General features: G+C 44.4%; 1 protein-coding gene across 11 annotated transcripts in view; it reads left to right on the top strand.

Annotated features, from left to right (window-relative positions):
- DISP1 (dispatched RND transporter family member 1) overlaps nucleotides 1–25,766 on the top strand; it is a 176,368-nt gene that overhangs the window by 132,885 nt on the left and 17,717 nt on the right. For 9 of the 11 annotated variants that reach the window (XM_064594524.1, XM_045877682.3, XM_045877678.3 and 6 more), the window contains one exon: nucleotides 23,541–23,570. The exons of 1 other annotated variant lie outside the window; for it this stretch is intronic. In XM_064594524.1, the coding sequence (XP_064450594.1) occupies nucleotides 23,541–23,570 (30 nt within the window). Of the gene's footprint in view, nucleotides 1–15,420; nucleotides 16,156–23,540; nucleotides 23,571–25,766 lie in introns of those variants that run through there. One more of the 11 variants, XM_064594525.1, reaches the window with a different exon arrangement.

Here is a 25,766-nt window from a genome sequence, read left to right as displayed (position 1 = left end):
GGTGACCCTCGTGGTCCACACCTCGGCCCACTTGGAACGTTTCTTTCCGGGGTGATGGAGAACGTCCCCTCCGGCTGCCTCCTCCTCGTTCCTGCTCTCTTCACCCGACCTGGTCGCTGCTCTGAGCTCTGTAACCGCGCGCTGGTTGTGCCTGCTCTGAGATCTTGTGCGAATGGAGTCCTACAGTACATACTCTCCAGTGTCCCGCAGTTTCGACCCAGCGTAGTGTTGGAAGACTCGTTTAACTGCTGTGTGTCGTAGTTTTCCTTTCTGTTGCTGAGCCACAATCCACTGTGTACCTGGGACAGATTCATGGTCACCTATAGAGTCCATCAGACCTCCACTTGTGAAGTACGTCCTGGGGGCGTCACGTACATAGGGTGTGCTGACTGTAGCTAAGAACACTGGGCTGTGCATTTGGAAGTTGCTAATAGAGGAGATCTTAAAAGTTCTCATGGCAAGAAAAAGCTTTTGTAACTGTGGGTGGTGACAGATTTATTGTGATGATTTCACAATATATATAAATATCAAATTATGTTGAAACTCATATAATGCTGTATGTCAGTTACAGCTCAGTAAAAAAAGAAGTCAGATCCAGAAAGGGGTTAAGTGATGGATCCTTTTCACCTTTATCAGGTTTGGGTTCTGTTGACATTATCTGGTTTCACTGTTTTAAAAAGAGGGCAGAGAGAGAGATGGGGAAAGACAGTGGGGCTCGGGGACTGGGGGACATTCCTCTGCAGCGTGTTTCTGCAGTTTCTAAATACGTTTTCCACGTCAGGGGCAAGAGTCTTTTAGTCACAAAACTATGGGAAGGACTGGCCAAAGCCATTTTCAGAACGCTAATCCTGATAGCATTGTGCTGCGTGACCACTTTGGATTAAATCGAAGAAGTAATTGACTTTGAAATTATGTGGTCATCGATATTGATGCGTTAGAATCATCAGTTATATGGTTGCAGGGTGTGAGGGGAGACAGATAGTTCTACATTTTGAGGCTGATCCCCCCTTTAAAAAACTTGAGAAAATATTAAAGCTATGGGCAGGGAACCAATTCTTTTAATACAGCAGGCCTGTCAGTATTTTCATGACTTTAGCTTAGCATTTCTGAAAAACCTATTCTTAAAGGGATGAGAGTGCTATGTACATACAACTTTGAATAGGACGGCACTGAGGTGGCTCAGTCAGTTAAGTGGCCGACTCTTGGTTTCAGCTCAGATCATGATGTCGTGAGAGGTCATGAGACTGAGTCCCGTGTCAGGCTCCATGCTGGGTATAGAGCCTGTTTAAGATGCTCTCCTTCTCCCTCTGCCCTTCCCCCAGCTCACTTGCACTATCTCTCTCTCTCGCAAATAAACAAGTAAATAAATAAATGAAATCTTTAATAAAAAATAAAATAAATAGAATGGCATTAAAAAACACAGATAAAAATGCCATATTTGTCCATCAAAAAAAGTTGTAGAAAAAAGTGGAATAGAAGTTTTTCATATAGAATTTTTCTCAAGAATTTGAGCCTTTAGATCAACTATGTATAATATAGAACCTTTTACAGATGCTTGTAAAGGCACATCTGTTCGCAGTTGGGTCTGCCATATACTTCACTGTAAAATGTGTCCTGCCAAAGCCACTTCCTTATTTTATACATTTACTTATTTATATGATCAACAGTACTTACTGTTGTGATGCGGGGCATCACAGATGTAATTCTGAACAAGATGAGACTATGAGGTGGTAGGAAGGGAGACAGAAGAGCCAGCCACTGCTACGAAATCATGAGACGTGTTGCTGAGAAGGAGCTCATGGGCTGTGGGCGAATAGAAGTCACCAGTGGGGACGGAAAGGGTTTGCGCAAAGACGTGTCTCTGCACCCACGTCACAAATGGGCCCACCTGACTGGTGTTTGCGTTTGTCTTTTAGTTTTGTATATAAAACACTTAAGCCATAGAGAATGTTTTAAAGGGTCAGTCAAGTGGAAACTGTAATTTTATCCTGGCCCATTTACGCTGCTGTCTTTCCTTACCTTCTATAAAGTGATAGGTTCTGTCTTATCCCTTCTTGGCCCTTTAGGCTCCAGCACCTCTCTCGAAAAGATTCATTAGATCAATGTCTGTGTGCTTTTTTGCTTTGTAACATTATCTGTTAATCTTTTGGTGGATAAAATTAAGATCAGTGCACGAATTATAGTAATACCCTATTTTAATTCCATTTATCACCAAATATGAGGTAGTTTACGTAGATCTCATTTTAAAGCTTCCAGTTGTTCATTTCTAGATTCCCGTCTTCATACCGCCAGTCTGACCATTAACTACGGGGTCTAATTGAGAACACTAAGGAATTCAAAAAGGCAAGATGTAATGTCTCCCTACCAAGAGACAAGGCTACACCCCACTGGCCATCTGAATCATCTGGGCAGTTAAACATTAAATAAGTATTATAATAATGATGTTTCCTTTGTAGTAGAAAAAAATAACTCTAGGCAATCAGAGGAGGGAAGGAACCCTGTGGGTTGATGAGGTGAGAGGCCCTCTGACAGGGGAGGGCTTGCAGGGAGGGGGGGTAGGGGTGAACGGAGCAGGAGCGGAGAGTGGAAGGAGGGTGGAGGGAGGGGACAGAGCATGGAAGGGGTAGGGGAGCAGTGGCAGGGCATGGAAGGGGGAAGGGTGGGGTTGGAGCATGGAAGGGGGAGGGGAGCGGGGGCGGAGCGGGGGTGGCTGGGAAAGGGTGAAGGAAGTGCATGCAGACTGACAGCGTGTGGAAGAATGAGTAGAGTGAACAGCATGGCAGGAGTGGAGTGTGTGCGTGTGTGTGCACACGTCTATGAGTGCGCGCGCGTGTATGAGTGCGCGCAGGCGTGGCAGCATGAGAGTGGCCCTGCTGGAGCATCCTGGATCTAGATCTGGAAAGTGCCCCCTGGAGCCTCTCAAACTCCGTGGGATTGGTTTGGGGTGCTTTTACTGCCATCTGAAGATGGAAAGGTAATTGTGTTATGACACAACTAAGAAAGTTCCGCTTTCAGAAATTAGCAGACAGATTCCTAATCCAAGCCCTGCAAAGAGCTGTTCTCCATGGTGGCGGAGGACTCCATGAATGATGCTTGGCAAGTCCCATACTCAAGTGGTAGGGAACCTGTGATGGTTCTGGGTGCCTGCCAAACACAGGTTTACTTCCCTGAAGGTGGTTTCATGGACAAATGGTCACTCTGAGTGCCCCCGCATGGCCGGAGGCTTGAGAGCTGTGCAGTTGAGCAGGCTTGGCACTGAGGAGCCCGTGAAAGGGGCTGACAGTCGAGCACACCCTTGTCCGTGTCCTGAGCATTGTGCCCTATGCTGTTTGTGGCCTGTGTCGCCTTCTCCTGCCGTCCTCCTGACTCTTCCAACGTGTGGTTCACTTGCTCAGAGGTGTTTGCTCTCCCCTAGGACGCTACTTGCTTTCAACTCTTTTTCTTAAAAAAGTAAGAATTGAGAACTCTTATGTTATGTTACAAGAGAGAATCTACCTCCTGAAATCTGGTTTCTTTGTATACAGTATATCATAACACCCAGGGGCCAGATGGCAGCTCTGAGCATTGTTTTCCAAACTGTCTTCCTATGATGCACGTGCTCTGCAGTGATCCACACTTTTCCCCTTTCCTGAGCCCTGGCGATGGAGTTATTACTATTTAGCTGGGAAATTTGAAACAGAAATCACGTTGAACACATCATTAGCATTGTGGCATGAGCCTGGCATTGACACAGATCCCAGTGTCTGATTTGCCCCAATCACTAGACTCAAACCACATGGCTTTTCTAAGATGCTGAAACGATGAGTGGACAAATTCAAAGTTAGTTATTCACTTATTCAGCAAGTATTCAATGAGTACTTGCATACATGGTGTCAGGTGCTGAAAACAGAGGTAAAAACTGCATGGTCCTTACCTTCAGAGGTGCAGAGGTGATATGGACAGGGCGAGAGCTGGGTCTCGGCCTGGGCAGACTCTAGGTAGGTCGTCCACTGTGTTGTCTGAGGTACAGAAGTTAAACATCAGTGTTCTTCGTCCATGTATTAATTCAGAAAGACAACCAGATCATAGTTGTATAAATTCTTTCCTCCTGTTTTCTTCTTTTACAACGGAAGATTACTAATAGCGACATAATCTAATCCTGCTGATACAGATTGTAGGACTGCTGAGCAGGCGTGTTGCAGGAAGGGATGGTCATACTATGTGCTTTAGACGGGCACTCTTCACAGGGCCCAGTAAACTGCAGAATTCAGTTCTAAGTCCTACTGGGCACCGTTCGCGTGCTCCAGAGTCCCCTGTGCCAGGGGCTCACATACTGGACATTCCCATTCCAGCAGTTTCTGGCATTTCCCATTCTACCAGTTTTCCTGGGCAAGGCCGTCTCTCTTTTCTCTTAGAGCAACTGAGGTCCCTTCCGACCTCTGTGGCAGCAAATGGAGCCCCAGTGATGTAGGGTAGCAACAATATTTGACAGTGAATAATACCCTTTTTTGTCCACATGATTCTGGTTAATTGGGGTTTGATTGCTTGTATTTTGTTTACTGTATCACAAAGAAATGTCAAAAGATAAAAACCCTTTTCTTCAAAAATCTAAAGGAGTAAAGCCCCAGACTATAAAAAATTGTAGTGGGTCAGTATCCTCTAGAGGCCCCAGTTCCATCCCACAACCTGCCACGTTATTTAGATGAGTCTGAAGGCAAAAGTGCTGGTGTATTTAATTTGTAGCCAGCGGGTATACAGTACAACGTCAGACAGTTTTTCTGGGGGTAGGGAGACAGCCCTACTTGGAGGCACCACTGGTGCTACTTTATGGCTTGTGTTTCTCTTTTCCAGCCCTCTCTCCCTTGCTCCCCATGCCAGGTGAGGGGTGTGCACGCGGCTTGGCGTGCACACGCCCGTGTGAGTCCTGGCACTGCTGTTCGCTGGCTTTGTGTCTCTGGCAGGAGTTCATCTCTCTCAGCCTTTGTTTCTGTCTCTGTAAAGACAGGAGGAACTGTTCCTCTTCTGGTTGTGTTCCTTTCTGTTTTTTCTCTTTCTCCTTGCTTCTGTTTTTCACTCCGTTAGTCTTGTTTCAGGAGTCAGGCTGTGGTTGAACCCTGGCGGAAATAGGTACGTGATGTATTGCTTTTCACTCTTATCCCACCGACCCCCTGAAGAGCAAGTGTAGCAGATGGTCACGGACTCACCGTCTGGACGAGGAGAGGGTTGTTGAGAAGAAGCGGGCCTCTCCCGCCCCAGAGACCCGAGCCGCTGTACTAATGCTAATATATGGTCTGATTGCATGGTTAATTTTAGAAGTCTGGTAAGATTTAATCTTGATTTCATTGAAAGCGAGGTTTATTTTTAAATTCCTTAAAGTAGTCAAAATTTACTTTTAAAACAGGGTGATGTTTGTAGAATCTAAAATGTTCCGAGCTTGCTTGCCAAAGTCAGTCCGTTTGGCAGTCTGATGGGGTGAGACTTGTCTTAGAGACTATTGTGCATAAGGGAACAGATTTCGGAGGGTGCCGTGGAACGCACATTTCAGACTTTGGACCTTGTTCATCCTTTACTTTCATAGTAAATGTCAGCAAACAATGCCCTCTTTATTTGAAAATTAATTAGTGAATACGACATTTTGGAGTGAGGCAACCATGTTTTCTTCACCTCCTTTCCGTGTCAGTGAGCGTTGTTTAGCAGATACTAGAGACTGAAGAGAAAAAAAAAGAAATGGTTCAAATTTTCTCCTTTTCTTTTGGCTAAAAAAAAGTTTAAAGAAAGGTAAGAAGTTCAACCAACAGTAAACCCTAATGAAAGGATCAGGTACATCTCTTCAGGAAGACCCCAGTTGCTTGCTGAGGGCATCCTATTTCCAAACTTAAGTGCTTGGCTAGCTGTCACTTAAAAGACTTTATATAACTTAATGTTTATTAGGAGAATTTTGATTGCTATACTATTTTGTATTCTTTTCAGCAAATTGACTCCATAAAAACGCATCTCTTTTTTTTTTTAAGCACAAATCAGATATCTAACCAGGGGGTTGGTATTTTGGGTATGAACTACACCTGGGGCATACCTAGTAAATATTTGCCCTGGAACTCAGTAAATATTTGTTGAGTGATCACAAAAACAGTAATTCTTGGAATATCTTATGTAATGAAAAACTCACAGAGTTTAAACTTTTTAAGGAAACCTCATGAAGTTAGACCAGTCACTGGCATCAGGCACTATGATGATCTCAGAGGGTAGAGATGATGAAGACAAACATAGGTGCTGTCTGAGCACAGAGATATTCTAGAGTGTCATGTGAGTCCCAGAGAGGGATTCAGGGGGCCTTGCCTAAACGTACAGGGCCTGCAGCCTGCCCTGCAGGAGCAGGAGGTCTGGAGGGGCGGGGAGTGGGGGCATGGCGGGGGCGTGGCATGTGGTCTCCTTTGTCTGGAAAAAGACCCAGAGAAGGGGTGACAGCACGTTGTGCGGGGTGTGTTCCTTTCATGGGATCCCGGAAGCACAGCATGCTGCAGTGGTCCAAGGAGACTGCCTCCCCGCGCCCGAGCAGCACATGCCCATTGTTGTGTGAGCATCATAAAGAACTTACTAAGGACTTACACACAGCAGCTGTATAATTCTCATACCTTTGATTCACTGACCTTTCCCTGGGCCTGCCGAACCAGGTTTTGGTACTCCTGTGTGTCTCCAGGGCCTAGCACGGTGCCTGGCATTTAGTAAACACTCAAATTAATTGTTTAACAGGCTATTAAATAATTGAGCATCCATCACGTCCTTGTGCAGAGCTTATTTGTATGATGTGATAATTTGATAATGGAAATCAGGAACTATTGGTCTAATGTAGTAAGATATTTTCCCAAATAGTGGAGGAAGACTCCACAGGTTCTGTTTCCCTAAAAACACTCTTATTACTGTTGTTTGAGTCTACTTGGGGGGATGCCTCCTTCTGTTCTTTAAATCTCCCTGCAAATGCATTGGTTTCTGACTTTTAAAAAAATGGGGGCACCTGGGTGGCTCAGTCGGCTAAGTGTCTGACTCTTGGTTTGGGCTCAGGTCATGGTCTCAGGATCCTGAGATCAAGCCCTTCATCGGGCTCCATGCTCAGTGCACAGGCGGCTTGAGATTCTCTCTCTCCCTTTGCCCTCCTCCCCCCCACCCCACGCGTGCTCTCTCTTCTCTCTCTCTTCCTCTCTCTCTCTCAAATGAATAAATCTTTTTTAAAAAATCGCAGACTCATTCGTGAAGAGCAGAGGGAGGACATGTAGAAACCCGGGCCTCATACAGTTCCCAAGCTGCCTTCATACCTGATTCTGGAGCCCCTTTGAGAAAGTCACACGGGGCCAGGAGCCTTTGCTCCGGGAAGTTGGCCAGGAATAACCTTTCTGTTTGCTCGGCTCCAGCCACCTCCAGAATATTTGCAGGTCTCGTAAGAGTGACTTTATAAAGCTGGTGGATGAACCATAAATTCCTGAATAAGAGTTTGGGCTTTTCTTTGTTCATATGTATTTTATGGATTTAGAAAGCAGACTCAAATAAGAAGGTGCAGGACCAGATGTGATACCTTTTTCTATGTAGATTTGTGAGTTAGGTGGTTTGAACAATCCGGGGCTCTGATCGTTACCAAGTAGCTTGAGATTCAAGCATGATGCTTTCCTAGGAATGTGAGCAATTTACTGCTTCTAAGCACCATTCTGTGTGTCTAGTAAGAAGTAAGGATGGACAGTTAGCACATTCATTCCTTCAGACCGTATTTGTGTGTCTGTGGTCACCTGGGCCTGCCCACCTCCCCTTCCTGAGACACTGCTTTCATTATGCCTCTTGGCCCTGGCTCAGGGATCCTGCACGGTTTCCCCCAACTCCTTGACCTGGCATTGGAGTCAGGGAGGGAGTGTGTTTGCTGGAGGAAGGAAGGGTGGTAGTTCAGGGGAAAGTCTGTAACCCTGGACAGGAACAGGGTGACAGATCTCAGGCAGTGAGATGACTATAACAGATTTTCTTCCTGCCATTCAGCAGTTTAAATAGAAGTCTGATTAATGATGGCCTGGGTCTTTGTTTCCACTTACAGATAATTGAGACTTAGAATTTTTGGGATCCCAGCCAACACTAAATATTCTGGGGCTTTATTTTTTAGGTATTAGCCTAGGAGTTTTTAGTTGTCAGCCATTGGCCACCGTATTGACCGCCAGAAAATAAAACTACTTCATTGTAAAGCAATCCCTAGCAGACATGCATTGAAATGTATTATCCGATTGTTAAAATGTCCCCCTCGCACGCAGAGTTAAACCCCACCTTGAGCTCCACATTGTACTGATTTTTTTTATTTTACTTTCTTACCCTCATCCTCTTGTCCCAAAGAACATTCTACTTGAGCAGCATTTGTGTCTGGTGAGTATTTTGGCTTGAGGATTTTAGACTTCATTCCAGCATTCCATGCTCTTAAGTTAGTTAAGTTTAATAAGATTTTACTGGCTTTCTGTGAGCTTTTCTTGGGTCTCTTATTAGTGAGTAACATTCACATCTTAGTAAGAAAAGTATATGCTGTCCTCTTATTTAGCATGTTTGGTGCGGGGCCCCCAGCAAAGTCTTGCGTGGGAAGGCTCACATTTAAGGGCAAGTGCTTTATAATTTAGTGTTACTTTAACTGTAATGCATGGGGCTGTTTGCTTTATAACTTCCAGCTAACCCGTGCAGATGTAACTTCACGGGCTGAGGAAGAATGTTTTCTCTTAACCAAAGCTACTTCTCAGCCATTTAAAACTATTTTTAATGAACCGATTGTGCTTTTCAGTGTTGGAATGTCTTTTAATAGTTTCCTTATTAACACATAAGGCACTCTTGGGTTCCTCTTTTGGGGTGTGCCCTGCGTGGGACCAGAGCCACGTGGTATTTTGACCTTTAGTGACTGCCTGTCCTCTTTCCCCCTTCTAAGTGGCAGAGACAAAATGTGTTTGAAAATGAAGTTCCCATGACCTGCTTCCCTCACCTTTCAGCAAGCAGCCGAAGAGCTGCCTTTTAGCTAGTGGTCTCTAAAGAGGAGATAATTAATAATAGAAGAGGAAGAGACATACTTCCTCATCGTCCCCAGTTTTGTATAACACAATTCCTTTCTTGTTTACTGAAATCGCTGGGGAAAAAATAGCATCATGTCTTGCTTGCTGCTTAGGACCAGGCTCTACTGATAAGACATTTCTTTTTAACTGAAACTGGAACCAGGCTGTTCCATGGAAGTGGGATTTGTTCAGTGTATGGGGCTTTGAGTCTCAGTGGGACAGACAGGGAATCATGTATATCATGCACAAACATACTTCCCTTTTGGAACATCACATAGAGATGCCTCCACAGGTCCCCAGGCTCGGTTACTAGTGGGGGCCACTGTTCTCGCTCTTCGCTCCGTGTCCCCACTGGACAGATGTCCTTCAGTGTCAGCTTATTCCTCTTCTGCCAGTTTCGATTAAATTGGCTCAGGGATCCTTAAATACGTTCAAAATGCATGTTCCTGTCATTGTGTCTGCTGAATCTTTCATTACATCTCTGCAAAATTCTTAATGTCTCCAGGGGGAAAACTGCAAATCACAGCTCAACTGGAGCTGGTATTTTCTCACTTGATCAGTAGCCACTGGATGCTCACCTGGGTTTCCAAGTGGGTAGAAGTGAAAGACAGCAAAGGAGATTCAGCAGCAGGATTGCCCATAACCAGACATCTTAGCAGTTCGGTCATTTCGGAAAGTATGCTTTATTTTCTCCCATAGAGTTTCCTATCAGTCATAAAGAGAATATAAAACTTGTATGTTAAAAGTGTAGACATTGATTACTGAAGATAGAAATGGTCATAATCAGGAGTCTAGATGTATCTTGGATGTAAATTCAACATGGTTTGAAATAGGATTTTAGTGTCACGTAATTTGCAAGTTAAATATCTTATTTTTCATTAGTTAAAATAACCAACCTAAGACATTCTGCTTAAAAATCATGATTTAAAAGAAAAGCAGTTCTCTGTCATTGTGAATCAAGTCTGTAAAACTTAGAGCACACTCACGTGCATTTCATGTGTGCACCAAGGTGTGAAGAAGGGAAGTGATGAGACGGTCGTTAGGAGCCGTGTCTCCCCTTCTCTCATCTGGAGATGCAGGTTCTGTGTGGAAATATGGTCAGCTACCAGTGGCTTCTGTGTTAATGGCATCCTTGAATACGTCTGGTCATGTACACAATTGAGAAAATTTAGTTTTCCATCAGCATTGCAATTTAGATTATGTAACATTTAAATTATTTTTATTCTGCTATCACATGACTATCTCTTTTACGTAATGTCATAACAAAATTACCTTTCTAAGAATTTTAACAGTAAGCTTCATCACTACCACAAATATTCTAAGGTATTCCAAAATAATGAATAATAAGCTTGAGTAAATGTATGAATGAGTAAAATTCCTTTGGAATTATGAGATGGGACTTGGTTGTGTCTTTAGCCAAGAAACTGGATTTCAATGGCATAAAGTCTCAAATTTATAACAATATTAGTGGTTTTACTGAACCCTTCCTATATACCAGACCTTGTGCTCTATTTTACACACGCTCTCTGATTTAATCCTAAATAGCCCGGAATTCAGAGCTGTTGCTCATCTCCATTGCTAGATGAAGCGATGAAGTGCCCTTTCGGAGACTAGGGGCTTACAAAGATGGGCTTGGGGTGAGTCCTGGTCTCTCGCCCGCGTGTGCGGCTCCGGCATCAGAGAACGAGGCGTCTTAGTGTCAGCAGAGGTTCAGGAGTCCGTTACTGCTGTGTTGGAAGCACGGCAGGCCCTTGAGGTCACAGATCACATGCAGACGATGGGCCTCGGGCTGCAGGAAGATTTCCAGGCCGGGAGGCAGAGGCAGCTCCTCACACGCCTCTCGCACAGACCGGAGGGAGAGTCCGCCCGATTTCCCCGCTGTCTGTGTCATGTCCGCACTGCGCTCCAACAGTGTTGTTGGAAATGCCAGTGGTAAGGAGTAGATTTCGCAGGTTTTAAGTGCAATATGCCCTTTTTGGAAGAGCTGTCCAGACGGGACCCTCTGCTTTAGATGTCAGGCTGCCCCTGACCCCCCAAGGGTTCTGGCACTCCTGCTCTGCCTCCTGGGAGAAGCGCGTCCTCATTGCAAACCCCTGAGCATGCTTCCTTGTGTGCCTCTCTGTCCAGTTTCCCCCAGCGGGACTTAGGCTCAGCCGCTGGACGCGGACAGCTCACCTGCTTCTTGAGAGAACAGCTGAGGCGTTTGCCGCCAGCCGCAGGGAGTCCTGGATCTGAACCCTGCCCTCACACCCTCTTCTGTGAAATTTTGGGGTGTTCTTTATCCTGTCTGTGTCTCGGTTCCTCACCTATAAAATCTCCACCTACCTTTCAGGATTGTTTTCAGAATTAAATGTTTACTATGCCAAGTGCTTAGGACGTCGTGTTTGGCACGTAGTAAAGTTCTCTACGTGTTGACTCTTGCTATCTCTAATACGTAATTATACTTCATGCCTGGACTCTGTATGACCTGCAGGCTGACTCCACCCTCCCCCTCTCCTGGTGATACCCAGATCGGTGACCTCTTCCGACAAACCCGTCTCCTTTCTCCTCCTGAGTTCTGTGGCTCGCAGTCCCCGCTTATGACCCCTTCGTACACAGCTTCCTCTCCGTAGCCGCAGCCCCGTGCTTCCTCTCTCCCCAGTGTTGTGGCCTTGTTGCCCTCGCACTGCTCACCGAGCCCCTCTTCCGTCTCTCCTACCTTGTCCCTGTGTTTTTCCTTCCCCCTCTTGCCTGTAAAAGATTTCAGATCCTGGGGGCACCTGGGGGCTCAGCCGGTGAAGCGTCTGCCTTCAGCTCAGGTCCTGATCCCGGTGTCCTGGGAGTTGGGCTCCCTGCTCAGCGGGGGGTCTGCTTCTCCCTCTGCCCCACTCCCCCCGCTTGTGCTCTCTCTGTCTCAAATAAATAAATAAAATCTTTAAAAACAAAATTCAGATCCCCGTTTCCTGCCCATATCTCTCATGTGACATGTGTATTCACAGTAGCGTGTAGGACAACTTCCTTTGAATATTTGCCAGAGTATCAGGGAGCACTTTGAAACCCTTAGACGGACGCCCATGTACCTTTGTTAATTAGACACAAGTAAGCATAGCTTATTGTAACTAGATATTGTCAACTCGGGCAAGATCGTGAAGAAACTAAAATGTAAGGAAACAGAACAATATGCATTTTTTTAAATAGCTTATTCAAAAGTAGCATAATGACAGAAAACTGAACCAAGAGTAGCCTTGATCAATGAAGTTGTGTTGCTCATCAGAGGCAAAGGACCAGTAAAGACTCATATATGAACCACCCATTTAAATGTTACTAGGGCTTCATTTTTACATATTTTCCTAAGTTAAGCTAACCTGAATTTTATTCTAAGTTTGTCCTTAAACTTTTCTCTTTGGCTGTCTTTAAAAAAAGGCAGTCCTTTAGGCAAAACTCACATATGGTGACAGAAGCCTGAATGTTGTTTACCTGTGGGGGCAGGATATGATGATTGATTGGAGGGGGCACCGGTGAGCCTCCTGGGCTGCTGGGGAGGGCCTGTATCCTGACCTGAGTGGTAGGTACATGGACATGCACGTGTATGATAATCCATCAAGTTGAGCACTTACACTTTGTGCCTCTTCCCGATGAGCTGGGTGAAATAGGAATGACGTAAGGGGTTTGAAAAACTAAAATGTCCTTTCCTCGTTTTGGAACACAGGGACAGTATTCCATTCGTTCTTATGTTCCTGGTTATGCAGTGGGAGAGGGTGGGAGGCAGGAGAAAGGCGTGGGGTGCTTGCCCCCAGGACTTTGTCCTCCTCCCAGCTCCCCCCTGAGTCATCCCCTTGCTGTGTGTGTAGATAAATGTTTTCCTGGATATGAAGAGAGCATACCACATGTCAACAGCTGTGTTTTTATTCGGAAGCTGAAGCGTAGAGTCTTTTGTGACACGATCACATTCTTGCCTGGTTTGCTTTCCCACTGGCGTCTCTGTCAGCCGCCCATCTTCCCATTGTGGTGCTTGAGAGTAGAAACCGTCTTCTACCTTTTCTTACTCAACAAGTAGGTAGTGAATTGGGGTTTCTAGGGTGGAGAAGAGATGACAAAGGAAGGATTTAATAATACAGAGAAAATAAAGAGCCATCCGTGGGGAGACAGTAACACATCTTTTCCACCCCTCTGCCAAAGGTCTTACGATAGAAGTAAGCCAACGTTATAAAAAGATTTCAGTTTTCCATATGGAAGAGCCAGATTTAGGGCCAGGAAGGAGGAACAGAGAGGGTGTTTCTATTATTTCTGACATGAGAGAGTCTCCATATGTAAGCCTTTTCTTCCAGAATACCTCATCCTATGACATGTCAGGTTCGGGGCAACTTACTGTGCTCAGTTGACTTAGAACGGAATGTGAGTTTTACTTTGTGAGAAATATCTCTGGGGAAAGCATACGGGAGTGTGGCTGTAATTCTGCCTTTGGGACTCATGCCGTTGTCCTGTTAGGAAGCTGTTCTGAATGAGCTAAAGGCTTTGGCATCTCCTTCAGGAACTTAGTTCTGGGCTGTAATCTAGGATGTGCATATCACTGGAGAACTGAGGTCCTCTAGTTATTCCTGCTGTTCTCTCACTCACCAGAGCCGTTGTGAAGTCACAGATGCAGCAGTAACACTGTAAACCCACTAGTTCTCGAAAGGGAGTAGGATTTCCTAAGTGCACTCTGTCCCAGCTCTTGCCTGTCCTGAAGCCAAAATAATGAAAACCATGGGATTCTGTGAAACGCAATGAATGCATGGATCCACCAGGACAGATGAGACAAACCTCAGTATACATAAAATCTCACTAAAGGAAAACCTCTTGATGACTCCGTGGGCTCCTCACTTCTGCCCAGCTCCCATTCTCAAATGTGCCAAACATTTGCTTCTGACAAAAGCCTGGAGGAAGTGCGAGGCGGTTTCACAGCCCAGCATCCCTGGATCTGGCTAAGGGTAGGCGCCAACTCGCTGCGAGATTCTTCACCACCAGTGTAGCCTACGAAGGCCATCGGTCAGGAGCCACTGCTGTCGCCACTGACGATGAACCCCCAAGAACAACTCACAGATGGTGCCCAGTGGGTCTGGGGGTGTCAAGGGGCGCTGCATGATCAGCTCGCTGTCGTCACACATGTTTTATGAAAATGAACGTTTAGACCCTCGTTTCCCCCAAAAGCAGGGCTTTGCAGAAGATGACAGCCAAAGCATCACAAAGTGATAGAGCTGGCCTCGGTTATTCAGGGGAAATTGGGAAGAAAACTGACCTCTGGGTCAAAGGTCACTCTTCAGTGGTAAAAGTAGTTCCTGAAATTACAAAGGAAAATTGCAACTATGGAAATTTTAAGATGCATGGCCAAAAATCATGTTAAAAACAGACCAGATCACAAGTAGGAAAAAGTTTCCACAACTGTGATGTTTCATAGCCATCAACAGGTTCTCTCTCATTTGTGAGTAGGAGAGATGCGTGTGCACACACATGAACACACATGCATGTGGACACACAAAAGAGTGGAGTTTGTGATTACAACTCTGTGTGTATATTAAATAAATGATGATAAATGCAATGGCACACTGTATGGCTATGAAATGTCATGTTTTCAGAAGATTTTAATTACTTGGGAAAAGCTCATAATCCAAGGTGATGACACTTTACACATCCAGTGTGCCCTGTGTGTGTGTTCAATGTGTAGATTTAGGCACAAAGGGGAATATATTGAAAGGAAATAGATCGAAAAGAATATAGAGGTTAGATCTTTGTAGTGAGAGTGTGGATAATGGCTTTTCCTGCATTTCCTGCATTTTCTGGCTTTAAAAAAATAAAATGTGTTAGTTTTATAATTGGAAAACAAAACTAACATTAAAACAAAATATATCTCCCCTCAAAGCTTTGCTCCTCCTTTGAAAGTTAAAGTTCCGGGGCACCTGGGTGGTTCAGTCGGTTAAGTGGCTACCTTCAGGTCATGATTTCAGGGTCCTGGAATCAAGTCCTGTATCGGGCTCCCTGCTCAGTGGGGAGTCTGCTTCTCCCTCTCCCTCTGCTCCTCCCCCTGCTTCTGCTCTCTCTGTCTCTCTCAAATAAATAAAATAAAATCTTAAAAAAATAAAGTTTCTATTTTATTTTTATTTTTTTTAAGATTTTATTTAGTTGTTTATTTGAGAGCGAGGAGAGACTGAGAGAGTACAAGCAGGGAGGAGAGGGAGAGGGAGAAGTGGGCTCCCTGCAGAGCAAGGAGCCTGATGTGGGACTCTATCCCAGGACTCTGGGATCGTGACCTGAGCTGAAGGCAGACACTTAACCGACTGAGCCACCCAGGTGCCCCAAAGGTAAATTTTTTAAATAAAAAATGAAGATTTTATGCTGCCTTTCTGTAATAGTAGGTGGGAGACTCAGGTGAGAGGTTCTGGAAAGCCTGAGCGCTCTTGCAGGTCTGCCGCCTTGGGGACACCACTGCCTTCAAGCGTCTGGGGTCCCTGTAGTCTCCCTGTGACATGCGCCTGCTCCAGCGTGCTGCTGACCTCAGGGTTCACGTCTGCACGCTTATCTGAAGCCAACCTGTGGGGAGCCCTCCTACCAAGCCCTTTTTAGCACTTTTTTTCATTAAACCATTTATTTAGCCATTCAAAAATATTATCTCTCTCGCTGTTCACATAAAGAGTCAGCGTTATTTTTCAAAACAGTTTAAAACATAAGTTCTTCCCTCCCTTGTGGAGGATCGTTTCCATCAATTATTCACATGAAGTATTTCAGCCTAGAACTTTGATTAGGGTGCCTGGCTTTCCAGCTGGTGCCTTGGCTTGGTGTTCAGATACCCAGGTGGTGATTTGAATGATCTAAAGCTCCACAGAATATAGTAGAATTTCAAAGCAGGGAAGGACCTTAGAAATCATTTAATCCAGCTCTGTTTATTGTACATATGAAGAGGGTGAAGCCAGAGAGCTTGGGGCCCACGGTTAGCACCCCATTAGTCACAGGCTTCCTGACCTGTCATCGTGGTCTTCTTGTTACGTCGTCCTCAGAATACGCATCCAAACTCTGTTGACATGGAGTCTACTCCACAAGCTGAACACGGTGGCCTAGAAGCTTCTGCCTAGCTGCCATGGAGCCTCTCACTGCGGCCTGAGAACAGGTGGGTCCCACCACGCCGGGGTCTTCCTCCTGTTTTCTCAGAAAATTCCCATTTGTTCTCATCAGATTCTTTTCAGCTTAGTTGATTTTTTTTAACCTTGGACTTCCAGCTGAGAAGAAATCTCTTTTCTATCAGTATTATTTTTACAAAAGCTGACCTTGTTCGAGTTTTGCTTTGATCTTTATTTATTCGATCTTTTGGCAGTGGAGTTACGTAAATTTAGTTTCTAAGTTAAAGGATAAGTATGAACAAATTTAGTTAAGAAAACTGTTTCTCTATATACTGTTGTTCTTAAACCATAACTAAAGACTTTCTGTGGATGGTGGGGACTAGCCTGTCCTCCTGGCCAGCACGATGAAGACATCACAACAGCTGTGGCGGGGGGGCGGAGATTGGCTACACTGTTGCAATTCATTTGATACAGTGGATTTTTATTAGTTCTGTAACTCCCCCTCAAAGTTGTTTGTTTTTGTTTTGTTTTTTTATAGCAGGTGTGACTTTTAACCTTCCACACTCAAACTTGTGTGATACTGAGTAATTTTGTAGGGGCAATGTAATCCAAAATATGTGGGAAATGAATTTTAAGAAAGGTTAATGATGTCTCTTATAATTTTGAATTCAAATAATCGTTTTTATGGTGAACCAAATATGGGCAAGTCAAACTAAAAACTGGAGACCAGAAGAACTTGGAGGGAGAAGGTGACCGACAGGTTAGTGAAGGACATTTGTGCTTCTGCTGTGCTCTCAGTCTCACCAAGGAGGGCCCTGTCCTTGAGGTAAACCTGGTGACTTTGACTTAAAATTCAGATGTCCCTTCACTGAGGTCGTGATTAACATACACACTCTTATTTATATAATTTGTATAGTTTGTAGTGAAAATGCAAAATGGTTTTGCTTTTTTGTACATGAGATCCATAAAATTTTGAAAGTGAGCAGTGTTTGTATGTCTTTCTTAATGAGAGTAATGAAATATATTTGTTGAGCCAGGCTTAATGTCAGTCTCAAAAACGTGCTTATAAAACTGTACCCTCAACCTCCAGACCAATCTTTCGGACAACCTCTTCATCCACATTGTCACTAACTTCACTTCCTTGGGCCCTGCTGCTATTTTTAGTTCATTCGATAAAGATGTTCAATGTAGTTTTAGGCATTTCTGATTGACCTTAAAGTACATCATTGTATATCAATCCTGAACACCAGTGAGTATGGAAGTGTGTTCTAAGGTGCATAGGACAGATCAACCTGCTTTATTCAACATTTCACCAGAATGTTTTCTGGTCGTACCATATATATTTATGAAAATATATAGTAATAGTTTTTGTTCCGTTATTCATAAGATTCTCAGAGGTTTTCTGGTTCATTAAAGGAAGATTGAATTCATTCCATTTCTTCCTCCCAGCACCGTGCTCCCGGACCGCGCATTAGCTCCCAGCCTGGGCTCCCTGTGTCTTTAGTGCTTCTTCTTGGGGTTCACCCTGCACACTGGCCCCAGGTCATTCATCCTAAAATCGAGTTTTCAGCCCCAGCAGCCCCTGCCTCATTAGGCCGCCCCCACAGTGTCCCTGTGATGCGGCTCAGTCTGCTCGGGAAGGTCCCGCACGATGTGTGGTTTGCTATCCGTCTGCCTCCTGTTCATCTGTCCAAGCCCTGCCTGCCCTCCAAGTCCTCCCTCACATTCTGCTTCTCACACCTAGTTCAGTGCTACTCTCTGGATTACTCTATCCTCATCTTATCTCCCTGTTCCCTGTCCACTCCATGTTTGCACCATACTTTTAAGTTCTGCTTCTTTTCTTGTAGTATTCTCTCACTGTTTTTGTTTGAATGTCACATTTTCCTGGCAACTGCCCAGGGCGGTGGCCCCAGCTCAGACCATTGAGGTCCTGCTCTGAGGCTACTGAAGCCGATCTCTGGTGAGGAGCCCAGGACCCTGTTTCCATTAAGCCTCCAGGGAATTCATTCCAGTGGTGATCAGATTACTCATCACTTAAACTGTACAGTAAATGTTTGAATTTCCAAACTATCAATTTTGTATTAAATGGATTTTAAGTTCTTTGAAAATTATGATCTGTGTATAGTGTTAACTTCATCTAGTTTATAGTTAGGATTCTGTATCAGTGAGAGAAATTTTCAAATGAAATACTTGGCTCACATGTACCTAAGTGAATAATTTGTACACAATTCTCCTTTATAAAAATTCTTTCACTTCTTTTTAATTATACAACTAATTCACAGTACATTCTCATGAATTCAAAAATACAAAGTGAAACTCATCCTTGATTCTTTCCTCCCAGGGTAAAGAGGGTTATTGATATGCCGAGTTCCCCTCCAAATTTTTTTAATACATTTACGTCTTTAGAGGACTGAGCCTGTGTGGCTCAGTCGGTTGAGTATCAGACTCTTGGTTTCAGCTCAGGTCTTGATCTCAGGGTCGTGAGATCGAGTCCTGTGTTGGGCTCCGCACTCAGCACGGAGTCTGCTTGAGATTCTCTCCCTCTGCCCCTCCCCACCTGCTCTCTCTGAAAGAAAGAAAGGAAGAAAGAAGAAAGAAAGAAAAAATCTTTTTTAAAAAAGACAATTTCCTCATACTCAAGCATTTAATATATGCTAAATGTCGTTAATATGTATAAAGTGCTTGATGTTTGTGAGATTCTCTTTAAATGTTAGTCGTCCACTGCCAGCCCTTTCGTCCACCCGCCTGGTTCATTTTGTACTTCTTGTGGTAGTTGGGGCTCCTCGGTGGTAACAGCTCCAGATGTGAAATGACCCGCATGGAGGGGACGTCCTGCGAGTGTTCAGGAAATGCATCACCCGAGCACACCCAGCTCTGGTGTGTGAATGGTGGATCAAAGGCTGGCCTACAGGTTGCTCATTTCATCTTCTCAACAGCACCCCAGGGTCCCTATGATGATCCATGCAAATACTGGAGGACAAAGAATGCTTTGGTTTTTGTTGGAAGTCTTAAGAATGTTCATCAGGGTGTGGATTCTTTACTTTCAGATACTTTCTTCCTCACATACCAGCACTGAACTGAAAAGTTATTATTTGCAGACTGCCCTTTTACAAAAAGGCAATATGGCACAATCCAGTGGGACAATTGAGACAAAAATGTGCTACTTTAGGCACTTTCTTACTTAAATTTGGCTACAGCCCATGAAGCAGAAAATATATTTCCTTCAAAGCATTTTCATTGTTCAGAAATATACAAAGCTATGTCAATGTTAGCCAGACTTATGATCATTGTACAAGTGAATCTAAATATTGATCATTAGGTTGTACTCCTGAAACTAGTATTGTATGTCAGTTATACCTCACTTTTTTTAAAAAAAAGAAGGAATGGAACAGAATGGAGAAGCTTATATGGTTAATTAGTCTTTGACAAAGGAGACAAGAACATCCAATGGGGAAAAGACATCTCTTCAACAAATGGTGTTGGGAAAACTGGTCAGCTACATGCAGAAGAATGGAACTGGACAACTTTCTTACACCATACACAAAAATAAACTCAAAATGGATTCAAGACCTGAGTGTGAGACCTGAAACCATAAAAATTCTAAAAGAAACCATTAGCAGTAAACTCTGACATTGGCGTTAGCAACATTTTTCTAGATATGTCTCCTGAGGCAAGGGAAACAAAAGCAAAAGTAAACTATTAGGATTACACCAAGATAAAAAGCTTTTGCCCAGCAAAGAGCAACAGCAAAGGCATCAACAAAATGACAAGGCGATCTACTGAATGGGAGAAGATATTCACAAATGATACATCTGATAAGGGGTTAATATCCAAAATATACGAGGAACTTATACAACTCAATACCAAGAAAATCCCAAACAATCCAATTAAAAAATGGGCAGAAGACATGAACAGACATTTCTCCAAAGAAGACATCGAAGTGGCCAACAGACTCATGAGAAGATGCTCAACATCACTGATCATCAGGGAAATGCAAATCAAAACCACAAAGAGATCCCACCTCACACCTGTCAGAATGGCTAAAATCAGCAGTACAAGAAACAACAGGTGTTGGCGAGGATGCAAAGAAAGGAGAATCCTCGTGCACTGTTGGTGGGAATGCAAACTGGTGCAACCACTCTGGAGAACAGTATGGAGGCACCTCAAAAAGTTAAAAATAGAACTACACTACAATCCAGTAATCGCACTGCTGGGTATTTACCCAAAGCAAATGAAAACACTGATTTGAAGGGAAACATTCACCCCATGTTTGTAGCAGCCAAGATATGGAAGCAGCCCAGGCGTCCATCGAGTGATGAATGGATGAAGAAGATGTGGTAGTGGGGCTCCTGGCTGGCTTAGTCAGTAGGGCATATGATCTCAGGGTTGTGAATTCAAGCTCCATATTGGGTGTAGAGATTACTCAAAAAAATAAATAAAATATTGCAGTTTAAAAAAACAATTAAAAAAAGATGCAGTACACACACACAGTGGAATGTTACTTAGCTATAAAAAAGGGTGAAATCTTGCCACTTGCAACGACATGGATGGAGCTAGAGGGTATTATATTAAGTGACATAACTCAATCAGAGAAGGACAAATACACGATTTCACTCATATGTGGAATCTAAAGCACAAAACAAGAGCAGAAACAGAGCCCTGAATACAGAGAACAGACTGGTGGTTGCAGAGGGAGGGGAGGGACAGGTGAAGGGCAGAGGGAGGTCCAGCTTCCAGGAATGGGATGGATAAGTCCCGGGAGGAGCAGCACGGCACGGGGAACACAGTCAGTGGTGTTGCCCCAGGGAAGTGTGGTGACGGACGGCAGCCACACTCGTGAGACCTCAGTGTAACACACTCTTGCCGTGTCACCGTGCTGTGTGCCGGACACGAACGTCGCAGCCTGTATTGGCTATGCTTCAGTTTAAAAAAATAAATAATAAAAAATAAAAAGAAATACAGTTTTCCCTCATGGTTTTGATTTTCCCAACTGCTAAAAAGAATGACTTGGAATTTGTGAAGCTGACACTGTCTCTTTGTAAGTTGTGATATTGATTCTGCAGCTATGTCAACAAGGGAGCTCTAGGTGGCTGGGGGGCGTATTCCTGGTTTCCTCATCTTCTTTCCCTCACCCTGCAATCCCCCACTCTCTCCCAAACACTGTTACAAGAGAGAAAACGCAAGGGAAACAAAGAAATACCATTTGTAGCTTTTCCAGATTTTTTCTTTCTTTTTAACTTTCCTCTCATACTTCTTTTTTTCTATTACATTTTTTTAAATTTTTTATTGTTAATGTTAATCACCATACATTACATCATTAGCTTTAGATGTAGTGTTCCATGATTCATTGTTTGTGCATAACACCCAGTGCTCCATGCCGAACGTGCTCTCCTCAATACCCATCACCAGGCTAACCCATCCTCCCACCGCCCCTCCCCTCTAGAACCCTCAGTTTGTTTTTCAGTTTTTAAAGACTTCCCTTGCCTCTGTATCTGCCTTGAGCCCGTCATGGGGATTCCTCTGCTCTGTACCTCCCTCCTCCTGTCCTGAGAACTTTGTGGGCTCATTAGTTGTGCTCTTGACCGAGGGATGTGCACACGGCACAGTTCACTATCCCTCGGGGTCCCGGAGCCACGGTCCCCAACTGTTCTTGTTTTCAGGTGTGAGGTGCCGGGCAGCTTACTCCTATGTGTGAGGACCCGAGTTGCAAATTTACAAAGTGCTTTCTTACGCAGATTGGAGATTTGCCTATAATGGTGTTGCTGTCACCCACTCGAGCACAGAAATGTGTTCTGGAGCTAGTCCTCTGGGAACAGTGCACAACTCAAGCTCATCCCTGGAACTGTGTCACGGAGCAAATGCCATCTGCTTTGGGGTTTTTTCCTCCGTTAAGAGGCTGAAAACCTAACCAAAGAACGGGCAGATGTTCCCACCTGAGATTATTTCTGTTTGTTTGGTTTTGGGCATGAGTTTATATGGTATTCAAGGTGAATGAACTCTGGAAAAGACTATTTCGCTCTGTAATAGAGATTAGATTGTTTTTAGAGTTCTTTATCAACCCAAGACTAAGGTTAGGTGAAAAATCATGCTGCGGGTTCTATTAGATAGAGATTAAAAGCAGCAATTCAGAAGGATTTTACAAATGGTGGAGGACAGCTTCTGGTGGATGGAAGTGTGGGGGGCGCCTTGCTGGCCTCCTCTGGGGTGAGAGATGGCCTGGCATCATCACCGATGTCCAGTCGGACGGGTCTCGTGTCCACCTGTCGTCATATCGTTTCACACATCTGTTTGTCATGTCAAAGGGATTTCATGTGTTCCCAAGAAGTATCTTGGTGGTAACCCGTTTTCCTTATGCAACGGATGTGACCATCTCTACTTTCCCAAATATAACACAGAATGAAGTCTTTATTCGAGCCAAAAGAACGTGATGAGTCTGTGGGTGTTTCTGCCTCTAGGGAGTCAACTAGTCATAGATCCATAAATTTATCTGATAAAAAAAAATGTTAGTGGGGGTGAGTGGGGGAAAGAGAATATTTACATTTGTTACACCCCAAAATGTATATAATAAAATATCATTTCTTTGCAACTGCTGGGTACGCTCTGCCCGAGAGTCGTGGCTCTGAGGGTTCACGTTAGACCTAAAGACAACAAGGTCTGTTAGGTTCTTACGGAAAATCAGGAGGTGGTTTTGAGGATGTCTGACTTGAACACTGTGAGTAAAATATTAAGGGTTCGTGTACCAGTTAAATGATCTGCTTCTTTGTTCAGTGCCTTACTCTCCCACTCTGTAAAAGTAGGTTTTCTCTTCAAGCTCATTAGTAGCTTCATCACTGGGGTTCAGGTAGCATATTCTTTAAAAACCAGTATGTGGAGGCACTAAGAACCACCAACCCGTACACTGTAAATGGATTAATTGTATGGTTTGTGAATTGTATATTAATAAAATTTAAAAAACAAGTACATAATTATATTGAAAATACAGTGTTTTGGTTTTCGGACAGATTTACCCCCCAAATTAAATATTCTTCATAACTACTTGAGTAGTTGCCATTTTTAATGAAAGCCCCTTTTGAGCCCTTCACTGATTCCGTGGTGTCACTCCTTCCCGCCGTGCCCTTGGCGCCCCGCCAGCCATGTGTGCGAGGGTCCACGGCATCCATGCGCCTCTGCCCCTGGAGTCTGACGAGTGTGTTTATCAAGCCTGTGCATGCCGGCTGCCTGTTTGGGTAATTGTGTCATTTAATTCAATTTAAAAACAATCCATTTATATGTCCACGTCCTGGGCAGCCGCTCTGACACCCCCACCCTGGCCTGCCGGGCACCCCCCGCCGTGTGCGCCCACGCAGGAGCGGTACCGAGGACAGTGCTAAGTGCACATAAAAATGTTGTGTTGTGATGCTTTGTTTCTGATTGGTTTTCTTTTGCTTTTTTTCAGACCACGCAGACCTTTCAAGTTGCCAAAAAGGTAAAGTAATCTGTATCATCTCATTAGATAATGAAGTTACCTGCGCCCTGTCCTCTTTGGCACTTGGGTCACATTTGTTGCTATTCCTGCCTTCCTCATTCGTATTTTTATGAAGGAAAAGTACATTTCCCCTGACTTGGCTGCTTGAGTAACGCCCTCTCCCAAAGTGGGTGACCTAGATTCTGTGTTTCATCGTTCACATCGGCTCCTTCCTGCAGTGGATCCCTTCCTTCTTGTCTTATTTGCGGAGGACCAGTCACTCCTCTGCCATCTGCCATGAGTTGGGTTTGTAGCCCTTTGTTTCGGGGGTTGTCTGTGTTTCTTCTCCAAAATGTGGTTACCGTATTAAAATGGAGGTAGTCTTTTATGTGGAAATTTTGAAGTTTTATCTTTTCAGTCAAAAAGCAGAATTTTAAAGGGATAAGTGTTTCTTAAAAAAAAGCCTGGTCTCCTCAGTGATGTGCTTGTAAGTGGCAGTTCCAGATGTTGGCAACTAAACGATCCTTGAATCTCACCTCCTAGAGAAGGCTTATCCTCTCTTTACAGTATAATTACTACATAAACTTTCATTCGTAAATTCCTTCTCCATTTAAAGATTATTTATTTTTAAAAATTGTGCTAAAATAGAGCATAAAATCCGCCATTTTAACCGAGTGTAAATTCACGGCTCTGCGGCGCCAAGTTCAGGTTACTGTGGGGAATGGCCACGGTCACCTCCAGAACTGCCTTCATCCTGCAGAACAGAGACTCTCCCCGTTAAACTGCCACTGCTCGTTCCTTCTGCTCCCAGCCCCCAGCGCCACCCTCTACTTTCCACAGACACCTCCCGTGAGTGCACTGGCCCATGTCACGCAGCAGGATGCCCTCCAGGCTCCTCCATGTGGTGGCAGAACGTCCTTCCTTTCGAAGTCTGAATGACAGTCCGTTGTCTGGATAGACTGTGTTTATGGCAAGAGATAAAGGAAGAGGTTATACAAGTAACTATGGCATGTGAGGAAAATGAATTTCCATTTTTCTACAAATAATACAACCCTCTCTAATGACTAAGACTTCTGCATTTTGAAGACATTCTTTCATATTTTTTCTGTTATTACATTGGTATTTTTACAAGTCCTAGTGTCCTTCTTTTCAGTACGTACACATACAAATACAACTTCTTCAAAAAAGGCCTTTCCTGATTCCCTTCCCCTAGCTGGAAGTAATCTCTGTTGAATTCACAAAATATCTGTATCCCTCTAAAAACACACATTTCTTTACCTGGTTTTGTAAGTATTTATAAAGTTGTCTGATTCTCTGTATCAGGTTCCACGTCCCAGAAGGGCGACATTTGTGTCTGCCGTCTTCTTACTCCTAGACGCCTGCACCCTTATTCTGTGACGTTAACTGCATTGACTTTATTACTTCCAAACAAAGAAAGAGTTCTGTGTCCTGTGTTCTGGGAAATTCCGCAAGCTCAGTCAGTCCTCCCACTAAATTGATAGCCGATGCCACTGGGAAAATTATGATTAACAACATTTTGAAATGCTTGCCCTTAAAGGACAAGAGGAATAAGGAATGGTTAAGAGAAATAGAAGGGGGAAAAAACAAGGGAAAAAGATTTTCAGGAAGAAAGGGGTAGTAACTAAAGTGTTAAATACTGCTCAATTGAGGGAGAATGAAAACCAAGAAAACTAGTCTGTTGGCTTTGGCAGGTTCGAGAGAGCACAGCCGGGCTACAAGGGGTTACGGGTTGGGTGTTTGGTTGGGAAGGGGGGCCTGGTTCCAGGGTACTCACACTGTGTGAAGCCCGGCTCTCTGCTCAGAGGGAAGGGAGAAAGGAGAGCCTGTTTCCAGAGAGGCCAGGAAGGGCAGAGGAAAACAGCTATGTGAGCTGAGAGAGGAAAATGCCCTGTGGAGGCCCATTGTGGTACAAATGGCCTATTTAGAACCGGCCCCCACACAGTGGTGACCCACACACAGTGGCGCCCGAGCAAAAGTTAACCCGGAAAGACGCTTGGTGCATTTGTTTGGACAGTTACTTCTGCTCTCATCCCAGGGTAAGCCCAGCAATAAGGTGGCTGGGACCTCTGAGGGTGCGGGAGGGACACTCATGAAAACTGCAGCGTGTCGACAGCCTGAGCAGGACGCCGGCTGCATGCCCGCGCCGATCCCTGGCTCAGCTGCAACTTGTGTCCCCGTCCTGTGGAGGGACGAGTG

Source organism: Mirounga angustirostris, unplaced genomic scaffold, assembly GCF_029215605.1.
Source record: "Mirounga angustirostris isolate CCGP_5_RB_7025 unplaced genomic scaffold, mMirAng1.0.hap1 SCAF_6, whole genome shotgun sequence".
NCBI lineage: Eukaryota > Metazoa > Chordata > Mammalia > Carnivora > Phocidae > Mirounga > Mirounga angustirostris.
Note: the sequence above shows the minus strand (reverse complement) of the source record. Positions and strands in the feature narration are given on the sequence as shown.